The following is an 18,905-nucleotide window of genomic DNA, read 5'->3' as shown; positions in this document are numbered from 1 at the left end:
GTTTTCTAGTGGTTAATTGGAGATAAGAGTCTCAGAGAGTTTCCTGCATGGCTTCAAACTGTGATCCTCAGATTCTAGCCTCCAGAGTAGCTAGGATTATAGGAATGAGCTATCAGTTGCTGGCTCTATGAGATTTTTGTAGTCTAACAATAGTTTTAAGAAAATCCTTACTATTTTAAACCTTAAAATTCTACAATTTTTCTATCTATCTATCTATCTATCTATCTATCTATCTATCTATCTATCTATCTATCCTATCTATCTATCTATCTATCTATCTATCTATCTATCTATCATCTATCTACCTACTGACATACCTACCTATTAACCTCCTACCTATCTAACATTATCTATATTAGGGATCAAACCCAAGGTTTGCCTTACTGGACAAGGACTCTACAACTGAGCTACATTTCTACCATACAATTGAGTTTAAATTTTTCAGGGATTGGAGGCATGGCTTAGTTGACAGAACACCAGCCAGCCAATAAGCAAAAGCATCAGTTATCAAGTTCAAGTCCCCCCCCCCAAAAAAAGAATGTTTTCAGAATTCAGAAAATATATGACGGCTAAAGACAGATGTACTCAAAATCATTGTGTTGAGATTCTGACCTGATGGACAGTAAATCTATGACATGTTTTCCATTGGTCAACATTAGATTGCAATGTTTAAAAACACATTTTGGGAAGGGAAGGGATGGTAGAGGAAAAACAAAAGAGGAGGTAACAATGTTCGATAAGAAATGTACTCATTATCTTACTCATGTAACTGTAACCCCTCTGTACAGTATCCTTACAATAAAAAATACATGCAAAAAAACCCACATTTTATTGACTACAGTGGGAACCACTCATAAAACTATGATAGTAACTGGGATTATGTACATACACACTGAAACCCACATTGTACATAGACCTCAATTAAAAGTGTAAACACTCCCCCACGGTATAACTCGTTTTCACTATATTTGATGTTGGTATGATTTGTGGAGGGGAAGGGAAAAAACAAATTATTTAAATAGAGATACAGGTGGGACCCATTGCAACAATGAGATTTACAAAACGTTATGTCAAAAAATGAACTTTACAACTTTGGCGCAGGGGCGGGGTGGCACATGAGGGGGGATGATGGAAAGGGTAAGGGGAAACAAAGGAGGAGGCAACAATGCTTGATAAGAAGCTTACTCATTACCTTGCCCATGTAATTGTAACCCCTCTTTACGGTATTTTCACAATAAAAAAAAATGTAAACATTACGAGGTTATCTCAATACTCTTCACCTAGGAATTGCTGATCCTAACACTGAATCACATGTAATATGTCAGCCTGATGAGAGCAGAAATATATTTTGAAAACAGAAGTCAGAAAATTGAAGAGCACTGCCTTCGCCACTGCTTTTGCCAGTTCATTTTCCCATCAAGTGTAGATGAAAACATTTCATAATTCATTTTTCATTAGCTAATCATCATATTCTCTTTTAGTGTTCAGCTTATAATTTTAATGTTAAGATATGAAATACTAGCATATGATCTTGAAAACTATAGGTCCTCCTAACAACTGGCAAACAAAAACATTTTTTCGGGGCTGGGAAGGTGGCTCAGTGGTAGAGCGCTTGCCTTGAATGCATGAGGCCCTGGGTTCGATTCCTCAGCACCACATAAGCAAAAAAGAAAAAAGCCGGAAGTGGCGCTGTGGCTCAAGTGGTAGAGCACTAGCCTTGAGCTGAAGAGCTGAGGGACAGTGCCCAGGCCCAGAGTTCAACCGGACCCAAAAAAAAAAAAAAAACATTTTTTCCAGCAATATGAGGAGAATAGATACCTTCCCTCCACTTTCAGAGAAAGAAGACATATTTGAACATCATAAAACTGTCTTTAAAAGCATATGTCTATATTCTCAACTACTCTGGACACTGAGATCAAAAAGGACAGGATGAGAAAAAAGGATGAGTGCTCATTTCAATGAACAAGCAGGGAATAGTGATTTGAGCCTATAGTTCCGGCTATATGGGTCCAAGGCCAGCCTAAGGCAAAAAGTTCAAAAACCTATCCAAAAAATAAATACAGCACAAAAGGTTGGGAGCATGATTCTAGTATAGTGCTTGTCTAGCAAAAACAAGGCCCCAGGTTCAAATCTCATTAACACAAAAAAATACTGTCCCTGTAAATATTAGTTCTGGTAAAGCAGTCCCATTCACATCCAAATTCAGATTATTGTTATGTCCTATGAAAGTAACCTACAAATGGCGCTGTAGTTCAAGTGGTAGAGTGCTAGCCTTGAACTGAAGAGCTGAGGCATAGCGCCCAGATACAGAGTTCAAGACCCATGATCAACATCAACCAAAAAAAATGTTCATGAAAGTAACCTACATCATTGATAAAATCTGCAATTTTGGTTGGTTATTTCCCTTAATAATGCATTCTCTGTCAATTGTATTTACAATAAAACCTTTATTTTCTTTTCCTTTTTTCTTTTTGTTTGGTTTTGATTTTAGAGACTCTTCCTATGTAGTCCAGGATGTCCTCAAACTTCTCTTGACTTTTGTCTTCCAAGGGCTGGGATTACAGATATGCACTACTACCCTTGGCAATCACTCTATATTCTTAAAGGAATACTTCTGAGCTTTAGTTTTCTTTTCTTTCCTTCTTCCACATGAATGGAAATCATATAAATGAGATACTGTGCCTACTGACATTTTTATTAATAAAGAAAAATTAAAAGTTATAAGAGAAAAAAACAACTTCCAAACCATACTTTTATTCCTAAAACTTAAGGTATATATGTTATACTTGTTATACCCAAGGACATGTTCAAAGGCAATACTTACTGTAACTACCAGGAGATTTTTCTTCATAAGTAAAATGAAGTTGCAACTCCTCTTCAGACATCTCACAGATGAATACTTTTAGCAGACAGCAAATAATAAACAAAGCATTATGTGTCTGCCAAATGAAGATGTGGCTGAAAAGACAAAAATCATACAAGAATATATAATCATGAGGAAATTAGTTTGTATCTAGTCCATGATTTGTCAATGATTTTTCCCAGTCTACTTGTAATATGGGAATGATGTTTTCTCATGATTACATTGGACAAATGATACCTATTACCATTTTACTTTACACTTCATTCTGTGTATCTTACAAAGTTGGAATCTACTTTAGAAACTGTTTATCAATGCCCATAAGCATAACTGCTCTTCTTTCTTAATCTTATAATTGTTCACATAAAAGCAATTTTTAAAAAAACAATGGTAGTATGAGGAGAATAAATGCAATACATTATAAAATTTTAAATGGGAGCTGGGTACCAGGGGCTCACACCTGTATCCTAGCTACTCAGGAGGCCAAGATCTAAGGATCACAGTTCAAAGCCAGCCCAGGCAAGCAAGTCTGTAAGACTCTTATCTCCAATTAACCACCAGAAAACTGGAAGTGGCACTGTGGCTCAAAGTGGTAGAGCCCTAGCCTTGAGTAAAAAAGCTCAAGGACAGAACTCAGGCCTTGAGTTCAAGTCTAGATAACACTTTTTACTTACATTAATGAATATTAACTTACATTAATGAATATTAGCTTTAATTGGATTCAAGATAATTTGAGTAGATACCATAGAAATAGACAATCTTTTAAGAAACCGCCTTCTAAAAACTGTTTTATAAATTCTGTGTCTAAGCTGGGCACTGGAGATATGAGAACGGCAATCAAAGCCAGCCCAGGCATAAAGTCTGACATTAATCTCCACTTAACCAACAAAAAGCCTGAAGTAGAAATGTGGAACAAATAATAGAACACTAGCCTTCAATGAAAAAGCCAAGTGAGTTCAAGCCCTAGTGCTGGAACAAAAATAAATGTTTATGTCAGCTGAAACCATAGCTGGAGGTACAGTACCTGCCTAGCAAGTACAAGGCCATAAGTTCAAAATCTAGTACCACCGATAAATAAATAAGTCAGCAATCTTAAAAAATGCTTGGGTCATAAGAATTTAATATATCTAGGGGCTGGGAAGGTGGCTCAGTGGTAGAGCACTTGCCTTGCATGCATGAGGCCCTGGGTTCGATTCCTTAGCACCACATAAGCAAAAAGAAAAAAGCCGGAAGTGGCACTGTGGCTCAAGTGGTAGAACGCTAGCCTTGAGCTGAAGAGCTGAGGGACAGCGCCCAGGCACAGAGTTCAGGCCCCACAACCGGACCCCCCCAAAAAATTTAATATACCTAATACAGAGAATATATAGGAAACACCTATGGAAAAAAAAGTTACTGTTTAACTGGGTATGATTATGATTAGCAGTGATAATGATGATATATTTTAAAATACTGTCCAAAAGTCTAAACGCAAATTTCAAACTTCATAATCTTATTCCCTATGTCTTATAATGCTAAAACCTTCTTTGAGAGAGAGAGAGAGAGAGAGAGAGAGAGAGAGAGAGAGAGAGAGAGAGAGAGAGAGAGAGAGAGAGAGAGAGAGTGTCTGTGTCTGTGTGTGTCTGTGTCTGTGTGTATCTGTGTGTGTGTGCTGGTCCTGGGGCTTAAACTCAGTCACTTGCACCTTTTTTGGTGGTTAATTGGAGATAAGAATTTCAGGCAGGTGGGCCCATTGCAACAATGAGATGTACAAGTCCTTATGTTGAAAAACGAACTTTACAACTTTGGCCGGGGGGGGGGGGGGGGGGGAAGGGGGGGAGAGGAAGGGATGAGAAGGGATGGGAAGGGGAAACAAAGGAGGCAACAAGGCTTGATAAGAAATGTACTCATTACCTTGTCCATGTAATTGTAACCCCTCTGTATGGTATTTTCACAATTAAAAAAAAAAAAAAAAAGAATTTCATGGAGCTGGGCGCCAGTGGCTACTCAGCCACTAGCTACTCAGGAGGCTGAGATCTGAGAATCACAGTTCAAACCCAGCCTGGGCAGGAAAGCCCGTGAGACTCTTATCTCCAATAAACCACTAGAAAACCAGAAGTGGCACTGTAGCTCAAGCGATAGAGCACTCGCCTTGAGCTGAAGAGCTGGGGGACAGCGCCCAGGCCCATAGAGTGCTCGCCTTGAGCTGAAGAGCTGAGGGACAGTGCCCAGGCCCAGAGTTCAAGCCCCACGACAAAAAAAAAAAAAGAATTTCATGGACTTTTCTGTGTGTGTTGGCTTTGAACTGCGATACTCAGATCCCAGCCACCTAAGTAGAAAGGATTACAGGCAGAAACCAATGGCAACCAACCACCTTTTTTTTTCTTAATAAGGAAAATAATTCCTTCACCTGGGGCCTTCAAAAGGCCATAAGTTATTTTCATCAATAAATGAAAAACAATATACTGCTAAATATAAGGAGAGCATGATTTAATTAGCCAACTTACTTCTGACATTCTGCTGAAAGTTTGAGTTCTTTGGTTCTAGAAAGGAAGACCTTAATTAATGCACCAAGATTTCCTGTTCGAGGATTGTTTTCAACTGCAAGGCAAGAGATTAAAAAGTTAAAATTAACAAGTGAAAACAAAGCAAGCATACCATTTTATTTATAAAGCCAATGTCAAATTAAACTTGCTCACTGACCAACCTCATTGCCAGTTTCACATGCAGAGTAATAAACAATGAGAGAAATTGAACTGTTGCTCTCGAAAATAGTAGAAAGTGAAAGGGAAGATGGTGTATTAAATGCATCTATAATTTTACTCCAAGAATTAGAAGAATCTGGTGACACAGAAGAAAATAGATTCTGAAGAATGAAAACAAGAGAAAGAGAAACCTGAAAGAAGGTGGCAGGTAAGCAGAAAATAAGAAACAATCCTGGCACAAGAAAAGCAGCAAAGAGCCAGTCATTGGATCTCTAACTGTGGCAAGGGAAATAGACTCCAATAGAGGATAAAATTCCATAGACCTGTCCACTCTGGCTTTGAGAAAAATCCTACAAAACCTGCAAGCCTTAGCTCCATACAGGGTATAGTATAGGTTAGCCTGGGTGAAGAAGCTCCCTTTAGCTCTGGAGGGAACAGTGAATTACGAGCTTGTGAGAGTGCCTACTGTCCAGACGAAGTTATTTTGGGTCCCAGGAGCAGCTCAATGATCCAAAGGGCACTGCCATAGAATTCGGTTATAAATCAGTCATGAGAGGTAGTTGAGGGAAGTGTGACTGACAGGACCCTGCAAGAAAATCTGAACTGCAGAAAGCAATACTGTCAGCTTAGACAACAGAGGCTTTGGAAGCCTGGCTATATCAGATGAGAGAGGCTTGGGACTCCTTGTTAAGCCACTAACTTAACTCCTTGTTAAGCACTAATTTTACCTGGCAGGCCTTCACAAGAAATAAATGAGACTCCAAAGGCAGTCACTCCAGATAACTGGCAATGGAGGCAGTATGGAACCCAAGTGCTGGGTCACAAAGCAGAGGTACTGAGAGGCAGCTAGAAGATGTAGGTGTGGCAGTTATCCATTGCTACACCCTCTCCGAAGAAAAGACTCTCACTGCTGGGGCCAGGACAACAAGGAACCTTTTTGAGCCTTAGCTTCCAAAATATTCACTGTCTAGAGACTAACCCTTAGCTCTGTGTACTGACTGCTGAGGGAGAGTCCTCCTACCCAGAGCTAAGCCACATTAGTTCCACAAATGTCTTGAACTCCACAGAGCAGAATTTATATTGAAGGACAGGGAATAACAAAAAAAGAACAAAAAAAAAAACAAAAACAAAAACACCTCTCAATGTTTTATACAAATGCGTTTGTTGCTGTTTGTTTCTATTTTTTGTTAATTTAACTGTATGATTTTTTTCTGTGTATTTGCCATAGGCCATTTTCATTCTAGTTTTTACTTTTTTTAGTGTAGGTTATTAAATTCCTTTGGTTTACTTATTAGTTTTCCTTCTTTCTCCCTTTCTTTTTCTCCAGAGTTATCATAGCTGAACCACTGTACTTGCCTCTCCGTTTTAAATTTTAAATCACATTTTCATCCATTTTCTTCTTTCTTTCTTTTTGGTCGGTCATGGAGCTTGAACTTGGCCTGGGCACTGTCCCTCAGCTCTTCAGCTCAAGGCTAGTGCTCTACCACTTGAGCCACAATGCCACTTCCGGTTTCCTGATAGTTTACTGGAGTCTCATGAACTTTCCTTCTCTGGCTGGCTTTGAACCATGATCCTCAGATCTGTCTTAGTAGCTAGGTCTATATGTGTGAGCCACCAGTGTCTGGCTCTTCATCCATCTTCTATACCCCTTCTCATTTACAATATCCTTTTCCCTTCATGTATAAATGTTTACTTGCTCATGTTTTCTACTATTCCTGTTCCTTTATCCCTAATCCTTTCTCAGTCCCTTCACTCTTCAATTTCAAGAAAGATAGGACTAATCCCATGGACAAAGATTAAACACCAAACAGCCAAGATAAGAAAAAATGCCCCTACACACTTTATAGTTTAAAAACACAGTGTAAAGAAATTATGGGCCTGGGAATGTGGCTTAGTGATAGAGTGCTTGCCTTGCATGTGTGAAGCCCTGGATTCAATTCCTCAGTACCAGAAAAAGCTGAAGTGGCACTGTGGCTGAAGTGGTAGAGTGCTAGCCTTGAGCAAAAGAAGCTCAGGGACAGTGCCCAGGCCCTGAGTTCAGGCCCCAAGACTGTCAAAAAAGAGAAAAGAAAAGACTATGAAGGCTGCAAAGAAAATAAACTAGTTATGTACAAAGGCAAGACCATTAGAATCACAGCAGATTTCTAAACAAGAAGGTGTGAAAGGTCATTAATTCAAACCCTGAAAAATAATAACTGCATGGGCTGGGAAGGTGGCTCAGTGGTAAAGTGCTTGCCTTGCATGCATGAGGCTCTGGGTTCGATTCCTCAGCACCATATAAGCAGAAAAAAATCCAGAAGTGGCGCTGTGGCTCAAGTGGTAGAGTGCTAGCCTTGAGCTGAGGAGCTGAGGGACAGTGCTCAGGCCCAGAGTTCAGGCTCCACCACCGACAAAAAAAAAAAAAAGTCTGTGATACTCTTAAAAAAAATAATAACTGCAAACTTAGATTAGTGTACCCAGTAAAGCAATCCTTCATAATTGAAAAAGAAATAAAATCTCCCAGAAAAACAAAAGGAATTCATGGCAACTAAACTAAAAACATATTTTTTAAAAGACATTCAACAAAAAAAAAAAAATCAGAAGAAATTTGTTTTAAAAAGATATGTTACCCACAGAAGAAAATAAAAAACATTTAAATGCAGAAAAAAATAAGCCCTATTAGATGAGTAGATTATCAAAAAATAGCAAAGAAATAACTAGTATAAAAACAAGAAAATGTTAGGAAACACATTCTATTAATGTTGAATGTTAATAGTCTCAATTCTCCAATAAAAAGATACAGTATAGATGCAGCTGTAGTGCTCAGTAGACAATATGTTGAAAATGAATTATACAACTTGTGGGTAGGGATGGAAGGGAAAACTGGGAAAGAGTGAGGGAAAGCATAACATTATCCAAAAAGAAATGTACCCTTTACCTGACGTATATAACAGTAACCTTGTACATAACATTTATAGTAACAATAAAAAATTAAATAAAAAAATATAATAAGGGGGGACCCAAGATGGCGATGAAACAGTAGGGAAATACCACAGCTCTCTCCAACCAAATAGAGAGTTCGAGTTCCAACATTCGGTTTCCCCAGGAGACCAACAAAAGCAAAAAAGTGAACACCAGAGAAATACTGAAAGTGAAAAAAGAACAGGAGAAAACTCCAGAACCTACACAAAGATGGAAAAGCACAAAGACCTTCATCCCACCCCTCACTGAAGGCTTGGCTCCAGGCCAAGCCCCGAAAGCTGCCAGCTTGCAGCTGCCAGGGACCCCAGAGCCACAGTGGTCCATAGAACTCCAGTGCAGAAGCCTAACATGGTGCTGGTGAAGGACCTGGACTGTGTAAACAGAGACAGAGAAATGCAGACCCCAAGCTCCCACCACCACCCGGCCCAGCCCACAATCATCTTCAACAGAACTAGGAATGTGGTGGTGACCAGTGACCTACAGCACACAGAAACAGCAATCTACCCCAGCACCGCTGGATAGTCACCAACTAGTTCCAGAAGAAGTGAGTATCCTATGAGGGATGCCCCCCCACCATGGAAGATCAGTGCTGGTAGTAACCTCCCTACCACCTGGGCTACTGGTTCCTCTGAAGCTGAGAATTGTGCAAGTGCCCCAGCAACCGGTGGAGCACACCAGCCCACCAGGTTTGACCAAGAGCGCCCCAGGGAGGGAGCTCAAACGTGACCAGTCGTTGGTTGAAATCAGGAACTGGGTCTGTGGGCCCCAGCAGCCAACATCAACGGAAGTCCGACCTGTGTGTCCATGGCGGGAAACCCAGCAGCCCAGGTCCACGAGACCCTAGCTGAAGGCGGGAACAGTGCTTGTGGGCCTCAGTAGCCAGTGGTGGAAGAAGCCCCACCTGTGGGGCTGGGGATTGGGCAGCTTAGGCCAGTAGTACCTAGCTAAAGTTTGGAACTGTGAGCGGGCTCCAGCAACTGGTGGAATATATCCAGCCCACCTGGTTTTGCCAAGAACACCCTTGGAAGAGAGCACAAACAGTCTAGGCTTCCAGTCCTTGGCTGAAGTCGGGAACTGCCTGTGGGCTCCAGCAGGTGGCTGAATGAGCCCCACCTGTGTCCCAGGCAAGGGCCCAAGCTGTCTAAACCACCTGTCCCTGACTGACCTCAGGCACTGAGCGCATGCCTCAGTAGAGGATGGAGTGTGTCTGCCCACTAGAATCTACCAAGAGTGAGCCCTACATGGGTCAGATTATCAGCTGGAGATCGGCCCTTCCCCCAACAGGACCAAGACCAGGCAAAGTCTAAGCCAGCCCAGAGCTGAGAGCAAGCTTCAACAATGGACCTAGGAACCAACCCAGAGCCAAGCATAGGCAGCCACCTATTGACCAAAACAGAGTTCCAGATTCATCTCCAATCCCTGAATTCTCATGTGAAAAATTACAGTGAAAAATTACAAGATTCATCAACAGCCAAGACAGCAAACCATCCCCAAAGACCAGCAGCCACCCAGGAAAGAATTCCAGTGAAAGAGAAAAAGAAACAGAAGACAAATGCTACAATCCAAGAGCTGATAGAGGCAATGGCTCAAGAATTAAAGCAAGAAATGGATCAGAAATTGAAAGAACAAAGAAACAAATTATCAAGAGATCCAGGAATTCAAACAAGAGATGCACTCAAAAACAGATGCATTACACATCTCTTTAAAAGATGAGATTAATACTTTGAGAACCAACAGAGAAATCATAAATGATTCAATTTCCTCCATGCAAACCACAATGGAAGCCATACAGAGAATGAAGTGGAAAACAGAATATAAGGTACTAAAGACAAAATGCAGCAACTGGAAAGAAAAATCACAGATATGGGGGGGAAAAAACTCAAAATACACCAAAGGGAAGTCCAAGAACAAGCATACAGTGCCAAGCAATTTAACCTTCATATAATTGGGGTCGACAAAGGTAAGGAATAGCAAAACAAAGGGATGCAACATTTATTCAATAAGATCATCACTGAAAATCTTCCTAATCTTAAAAGAGAAAATCTTATCTACATAACAGAAGCATACAGAACACCTAGCAAACAGAATCCCAGAAGGAACACTTCTAGGCATAAAACGCTAGATTTGAACAATAAAGAAATGATCTTGAACATAGCAAAAACAAAAAAGGAGCTATATTACCATGGAGAAAAAAAAATCAGAATCACTGCAGATCTGTCCACACAGACACTGAATGCAACGAAAGTACCATCTGAGCCCTGACAACCAATAACTGCTAACCCAGACTGGTATATCCAGCAAAGCTAGCATTCACATTCAGCAGAGAAACTAAACTTTTTAACAGTAAAGAAAAACTAAGTGAATTCATAAACAAAAAGCCAGCACTACAAAGAATATTAAGAGGGGGAACACAATCTGAAGAAAAAAATCAAGATCAGGGATCTATATCAGACAGACATCACTAGAAGATCAACTTAGTAAGCACAGGCAGAAAGGAAAGAAGAAAAACTTAGGAAAGCAGGAAAAGGACAGGAAACACAATACATCTCTCTCTAATAATCATAAATATTAATGGACTCAATTCACCAATCAAAAGAAAAAGAACAGCAGATTGGATCAGAAAACAAGATCCATCCATTTGTTGTCTTCAAGAGACCCATCACACAGCCAAAGATAAAAACAAACTCCAAGTGAAGAGATGGAGGAAGATCTACCATGCAAATACTCCCAGCAAGACAGTAGGAGTTGGCATCCTGATATCTGACAAAATAAACTTTTCATTAAAATTAATACAAAAAGACAAAGAAGGATACTACATATTAATACAGGGAACAACCCAAGAAGAGGATATCACCATTACCAATTTATACTCTCCAAATATTGGTGTACCCAAATAAGTTAAGCAAATGCTCTCAGACTTACAGGAAAAAATAGATCCAAATACAATAATACTAGAAAAGAAAAAAAAAAGAACTACAGACCAAGCTCTTTGATAAACACAGGTGCAAAGCTCCTCAATAAAATTTTAGCCAACAGCTGGGTGCTGGTGGCTCACGCCTGTAATCCTAGCTACTCAGGAGGCTGAGATCTGAGGATCGAGGTTCAAAGCCAGCCTGGGCAGGAAACTCCATGAGACTCTTATCTCCACTAGAAAACTGGAAGTGGCGTTGTGGCTCAAGCAGTAGAGTGCTTGCCTTGAGTTGAAGAGCTGAGGGACAGCGCCCAAGTCCAGAGTTCAAGCCTCACAACTGACCCAAAAAAAAAATTTCTTTTAGCCAACAGAATCCAGAAACATATCAAAAAAATCATACATTATGACCAAGTAGACTTCATTCCAGAGATGCAGGGATGGTTTAACATGTAAATCAATAAATGTAATCCATCACATCAACAGATCCAAGGTCAAGTATCACATGATTATCGCCATTGACCAGGCTTTAGATAAAATACAACATCTATTCATGTTAAAAGCTCTGGAGGGGTTGGGAAGGTGGCTCAGTGATAGAGCGCTTGCCTTGCATGCATGAGGCCCTGGGTTCCATTCCTCAGCATCACATAAGCAAAAAGAAAAAAGCCAGAAGTGGCGCTGTGGCTCAAGTGGTAGAGTGCTAGCCTTGAGCTGAAGAGCTGAAGGACAGCGCCCAGGTCCAGAGTTCAGGCCCCACAACCGGACCAAAAAAAAAAAAAAAACGGCTCTGGGAAAAATAGGAATAGAAGGAACATTGCTTAAAACAATAATAACCATATATGACAAACCAAGGGGCTGGGAAGGTGGCTCAGTGGTAGACCACTTGCCTTGCATGCCAGAGGCCCTGGGTTCGATTCCTCAGCACCACATAAGCAAAAAGAAAAAAGCTGGAAGTGGTGCTGTGGCTCAAGTGGTAGAGCGCTAGCCTTGAGCTGAAGAGCTGAGGGACAGCATCCAGACCCAGAGTTCAGGCCCCATGACCGGCAAAAAAAAAAAAAGAAAATACTCAAACACATGAAGACTAATAACACATGGTTTAATTAAATTATAAGTAAGTCACTAAAGAAATAAAGGGAAGATCAAAAAGTTCCTGGAATTTGATGAAAATGAGAACACAACCTATCAGAACCAACAGGAAAGAGCAACGTCAGTGGTAAAACAGCAATTTTTAGCTATGAATGCCTATATTAAAACACCACCACCACCAAAAAAACACACACCAAAATAAAACAACTAAGATGGCTTATGCTTGAAATCCTAGTTATTCAGGAGAGGTTGAGATCTGACATTTACAGTTTGAAGCCAGACCAGGCAAGAGGAGTCCATGAGACTTATGTCTAATTAGCCACCAGAAAACCAAAGTGGAGCTGTGGCTCCAAAGTGGTAGAGCACTAGTCTTGAGCAAAAAACCTCAAGGACAAAGCCCAGGCTGAGGTCAAGCCCCATAACTGACCAAATAAATAAATAAATAACCAAACAACAACAGCAACAACAACATAAAAACCCAGAAAGTTCTCAAATGAATAGCCTAAAGATAACCCTCAAATTTTGAGAAAAACAAAAACAAACCAAATCCAAATTAGCAGATGGAAAGAAATAGTAAGATTAGGGGAGAAATTAATGAAACTTGAGACTTTAAAATATATATCAAGAGTGGCTGGGAAGGTGGCTCAGTGGTAGAGCGCTTGCCTTGCATGCCTGAGGCCCTGGGTTCGATTCCTCAGCACCACATAAGCAAAAAGAAAAAAGCTGGAAGTAGAGCTGTGGCTCAAGTGGTAGAGTGCTAGCCTTGAGCTGAAGAGCTGAGGGACAGCGCCCAGGCCCAGAGCTCAGGCCCCACGACCGGACCCCCCCACCCCCAAAAAAATCAAGAGTCAATAGAACAAAAAGTTTGTTCTTTAAAAAAATAAGAAGATAAGGCATTAATTTGGCCAAAAGAGAGAGAAAAGAGATTCAAATGAGGAAGATTTAGATATGAAAAAGGGAGTATTACATGTATAAAAAAAAATTAAGAGGATCATGATGGAATACTTTCATATTCTATAGTAACATCAGCTGGAAAAATCTCCTTGTTAAATATTGGTATAAATGTTATCAATTAAATTTGTGCAAACCAATTCAATACCACCTTAAAAAGATCAGACACTATGATAAAGTTAATTTCATCCTCAAGATGCATGGATGGTTCAAGCTGTATAAATCCATAAAAGCAATACATCACATGTACAGGACCAAGCACAAAAGTCCCATGATCACTCAGTTGATTCATAAAACAAACAACAACAAAAAAAGCCCTTTGACTCAAGTGGCAGCATATCACTATCACTTTCTAGGGCTCCTAAAAAAAGGTACTAATTTTCACATTGCCAATTTTCAAAACAACAATGTAATATGATTATAATTGCTTAAAACATAAAAATATAAAAAGCAAATACATTCCTTTATAATTGTTATGAACAATATCCAAAAAGGTAACAGCTACTGATTTTAATAACAACTGATATCTAAATTCTGTCTTATATTGGATATTTCAATTTATATATTTTCAAGAATCCTGTAAAACCATAGGTTTCTTTAACCTCAACTTAAGTGAAGAAAATAAGGTTCTGTTAATAAAACCCAGAGCTGAAATTAATATCATATAATCATTCCAGATCCCATGCTTTTTTGCCAAAGCATCAAGTGATTATAAAGAAGCTTCCTAATATATTTTAGCAAATAATATTTTGGTTTGCACTGTTATGCCAACAATGGCATATGCTGCCAAGGTAGCAGACATACATATTACAGAACAAATCATGACTTCTATGCTACCTATCCATGCCACTAAACAACTTACTTACTATTTTTACTTTTCTCAGTATTTCAATGTTTAAGAAAAGAAGCTGAATGGATATCTGTGGCTTACCTCAGCATACTTGCTTGCTTCCACTACAATCATAGCCAGGTATGTACTGACAGAATGATATGCATTAACTTAAAGTACCTTCTCATAGTATCAAGGTGTGCCAAAATAGAATTATAACTTCTATTACCATTAAGAAGAATATGCCTCTTTATTAATTCATATTCCTCTACCAAAATTTGTTATTAAAATTAACATACACAAGAGATACTGGCACACCCATGTTTATAGTAGCACTGTTCACAACAGCTAAACTTCAGAATCATCCTATGCATCCATTAAGTGATGCATAGAGGGAAAACACGTGACATTTAGCATTCATTTAATAAGTAGCAAAATTGACATAAGATTATACTCAAGTCTAACATAGGACTAAAGCATGTAAATATTCAAAATAGTATAAAATATTAAAGTTGTGGAAATTTTTAAAGAGGAAATATATAAACATGTATTCGCATTTGGGCATATTGTAACTATCATGAAATATTTGTATGACACTGAAATGCTTCCTTCAGTTGCTGCCTATAACAATACATTTCCTAGTTTGGACATTCCATACCTGTCTGATAGCACTCACTTATTTTCTAATACTACTCCTTCCTATTTTGCTCTATGCATGCACTTTTAAGTCTCTACTGTCATGCTTGAGTTCAGTTATCACAACCTCTACCACAATCATAGCAACTTTGAGCTTCCTGAGCTTTTTTTTTTTGTCGGTCATGGGGCCTGAACTCTGGGCCTGGGCACTGTCCCTCAGCTCTTCAGCTCAAAGCTAGCGCTCTACCACTTGAGCCATAACGCCACTTCCGGCTTTTTTTCTTTTTGCTTATGTGGTGCTTGGGAATCGAACCCAAGGCCTCATGCATGCAAGGCAAGCACTCTACCACTGAGCCACCTTCCCAGCCCTCCCTAAGTATTTCTTAAACCCCTTGCTCCAGTATTTAAGAACTTTTTTTAAAAAAAGGTAAGAGGTATGGAAATACAATGGAGGGATAAAATTGTTCAAAGTACAGTGGATACATCTAGGGAATTATTACAAAGAAACCCCCGCATAGTATTAATGTATGCTAATTTAAAAAAGAAAAATATTACAAATAGTTGAAAGTACTGCTCCTTCCACATATACACATATGGGTGCACATACACACATGTACACACATGCATACTCTTCCATCTTACCTAAAGACTTGCAGACTGAAATGGTTGCCTCTTCTAACAGCTTCAACTCAGTACTGCAGAGATAAAGAAGAAAATAACCACAATATTAAACATCTGTTAAATACTAAGTATCAAAGGAATATATAAATGAGAGAAAAATAAATAAGAAAACATGGGGAACAAAATCAGCAATAAGAAATGAAGCTTCAATTTTCAATGTAGTTAAGAAAATTAACCTTCAATATGAAAGTGCTCAGAGATGGGTTTAGGTGGACGTAAACCAAAAAATTCAAGACAGGCACTCCAAAGTAGTGAACACAAAGTAGGAGCTCCATTTGTCCAATTCTCAAGAAGAACTGCTAGTAAAATTATAATTATTTAGAAAAATGTCAGCATTTTTAGGAGATATACATTGTACCGCTGACACCTGCAATACTCTATCAGTTAAAAAGAAAATGAAGGCAAGAATACATATACAAGCTTCAACAATTCTCAAATATATAAAAGGACACAGACATACACAGATGGAGACAAACATACAGAAACAGACGTGGACACAAAGTGACACTGAGCCAGAAGGCATAGACAGACAAAGATGGACAGAAGTCTTTAGAAGAAACCCTTGGAAAAAGGTTTACGCTTAAATTTGGCAATCATTTCTTAGACAGGACACCCAACTCATAGTGCTCTCATTTATTTGTAATATATTATTTAGCCTTAAAAGGGATAAGGGTGGTTGGACATGGTTTTTTCTAGAAAACCTTTGATCATGTAAGATCAAGAAAGTATCCAATCATAAAACTGCGCGCGTGCGTGCGTGCGTGCGTGTGTGTGTGTGTGTGTAAGAGTCAACTGTTTCTTCATCGTGGTGCTCCCAGGCTAGCATAAAGCAGATATTTAGTAAAAATTGTATAAATGAATACCACTATCTTGTACTTCTTGTGAAGATGACAAAATTATTTCTTCTTGCTCCTCAAGAAACTTCCTACATTCAGCCTTCAAGTTTAAATTTTTGTTAAGATATTTTAAAGATAATTGGATATGAATCTCAGTGGTAGTGCTTATTTATCCTAGAGGGCACGAGGTGGGTTTAAATATGGAGCACAGTGTAGTGGGGTCTGGGGGAGGAGTTTTAAAGATGTTTACTTATTTCCAAATGTAAATAGCTGATCTTTCTTGGTCAAAATGATCCCCTTTCCCTTTGAAAGCTCCCCCTTGTGGTGGGCCAGCTAGCACTTGCAGTTATGTACAAGCCTGGCTCTTAGTACCTGGGGCCAGTATTGCCCCCACCTCCTGAGCAATCACCACTTCTGGGCAAAAGCATCTTCAGTTCTCTATGAAAACAGGAAAAGTGCATTGTTCACTCATGTATCCCACCATGACTGGTTTCACTGGAGGAAAACACTTGGTAATTATCTGTTCAATAAAGGACTTGCAGGGTTCTTTCGCAATGTGCCTGTAATTTCTGCACTCTGAAATATTTCTATAAAAGAAATCAGCCAGGCACACTTCTGCCAAAACCAACACACTAATTGTTATAATAGAATTTCTTTCCTCTCATCCCTCCATTCTCTAGTTTCTTGAAACATGTAGGAATAATCTGCTTTCCCATTTGCTTGATTTAGAGCCATAATGAGGTGGTAAGCAACTGGGGTGGTTGGTAACTGTTGCTGCCTGTTATAGGCATCTATGCACAGTACTGTTTTAGTTAAACAAATGAGCTCAGATGTTCTGGCAGCAGGCAACTAACAAATCATCATTTGCCGTAAATAAAAGTAAAATGGTATTGCAAAAATATGCCAATGTTTCCAAGACAATTACAATTAGAAACCAAGTGTTGATTCAGAAGGCAGATTTGAGCACTGGAAACATACAAAGAGGAGATTTTTAAAAGGAGCAAATATTCATACTAATTCGGATTAAGTAAATTAGTACCACACAGAGTACTTCAAATGTGCTATATATATAAAATCCAAATCTACATAGTCAATTAGAAAACTGTCCACAGTGAGAGGTTAGGGATCAATACTTAAAATGAGTAATCTATTAGTTGAACTTTTCACTAAACAAACTAAATGCTAGATAAACAACCATATTGATCTAAGACCAGATATGACTCTATCTGAAGTAATATGGCACACAAGGGACCTTCTTCTCAGACCATGACCATAATTCTGGCAGCAGCACAAATGGAGTCACAGAACAGTAATCTCAGTTTTGCTGGTGACATCCCAATGAACAATGGAACTAAAGGGACTAGAAAGCTATGCCCAAGGATCTCATACATACCTCCCCATAAGAAAATCTGAAATAGGGATGGGGATTTTTCCAGTTTTTAGAATCTTCATTGGGCTTCCCTAATCAATTAATCAATAAAATGGTTATTAATATTTTCACAGATTGCTTTTTAATGTATTCACTCTCTTATTTTGATTTCATAAATCTTTAGGGAGAAATCTGTTATCAACACCAACCTCAAATTCTATACACATTCCTATAAGACTTCCGCTATAGAACTACAGCAAGAAATATCAAAAATACAGTCAAATTTCATCTAAGTTTCAAACAATTAAAGTAATCTATGCCACCTTCAATGAATCTGACAACATACATCGTAACAAAATTAAGTTACTGGGGTATAAATAGCAGAGAAGACAGGCAAGGTAAAACAGATCAAGAGAATGAGGAATCTTTATGTTTTTTATTGTAAAAATACTGTACAGAGGGGTTACAGTTACATGAGTAAGGTAATGAGTACATTTCCTATTGAGCATTGTTACCACTTCCTTTGTTTTTCCTCTCCCATCCCTTCCCTCCCCATCTCCCCAACTCCTCCCCCTCCCCAAGGTGTAAAGTTTGTTTTCAACATAGTGTCTTGTACATCTCATTGTTACAATGGGTCAACCTGTATCCTTATTTCAGCATTTTGTTATTTCCCTTCCTCTCCCCAAATTAGAAAAATGTATATACAAGATGTAGGGCACCGACATCAAATACAGGGGTTATACTGTGGGGGAAGAACATTCAAGAAAAAAAAAATCACATAGTATAATTTAAATACATTAAATGATGGTTAGATGCCACGAAGTAGGTGGCAATGCCTTAACCGTATGTGTGTTGTCAGGCCCAAGGGTCTCTTCCATCCTTGTCAAGGGGAGTGCTAATCTCTCCTTTCATACATCACAAGAATCTTTTTTTAAAATATATATCTTTACTGTAAAAGTGATGAACGGGGGATTATAGTTACATAAGTAAGGTAATGCATACATTACTTTTTGTTTTGTTTTGTTGGTTGTGGGGCTTGAACTCTGGGCTTGGGTGCTGTCCCTGCACTCTTCAGTTCAAGGAGAGCCCTCTACCACTTGAGCCACA

At 39.0% G+C, this 18,905-nt stretch overlaps 1 protein-coding gene and 1 non-coding gene across 5 annotated transcripts in view; both read right to left on the bottom strand.

Annotated features, from left to right (window-relative positions):
* Dym (dymeclin) overlaps window positions 1-18,905 on the bottom strand; it is a 320,347-nt gene that overhangs the window by 260,003 nt on the left and 41,439 nt on the right. For all 4 annotated transcript variants that reach the window (XM_070029178.1, XM_070029181.1, XM_070029180.1 and 1 more), the window contains exons 3-5: window positions 15,555-15,607; window positions 5,344-5,437; window positions 2,825-2,958 (exon numbers count right to left, since the gene is read on the bottom strand). In XM_070029178.1, coding sequence (XP_069885279.1) covers window positions 2,825-2,958; window positions 5,344-5,437; window positions 15,555-15,607 — 281 coding nt within the window. The remainder of the gene's footprint in view (window positions 1-2,824; window positions 2,959-5,343; window positions 5,438-15,554; window positions 15,608-18,905) is intronic.
* Window positions 18,595-18,717, bottom strand: LOC138832711 (U6atac minor spliceosomal RNA). Its single transcript, XR_011373650.1, has one exon. It is a non-coding gene; the product is annotated as a U6atac minor spliceosomal RNA (small nuclear RNA).

The sequence above is a fragment of the Dipodomys merriami genome, unplaced genomic scaffold, assembly GCF_024711535.1.
Source record: "Dipodomys merriami isolate MVZ:Mamm:240054 unplaced genomic scaffold, mDipMer1.0.p SCAF_2, whole genome shotgun sequence".
NCBI classification, from domain to species: Eukaryota; Metazoa; Chordata; class Mammalia; order Rodentia; family Heteromyidae; genus Dipodomys; species Dipodomys merriami.
The sequence above is the reverse complement of the archived record's forward strand: the minus strand, read 5'-3'. Positions and strand labels throughout refer to the sequence as shown.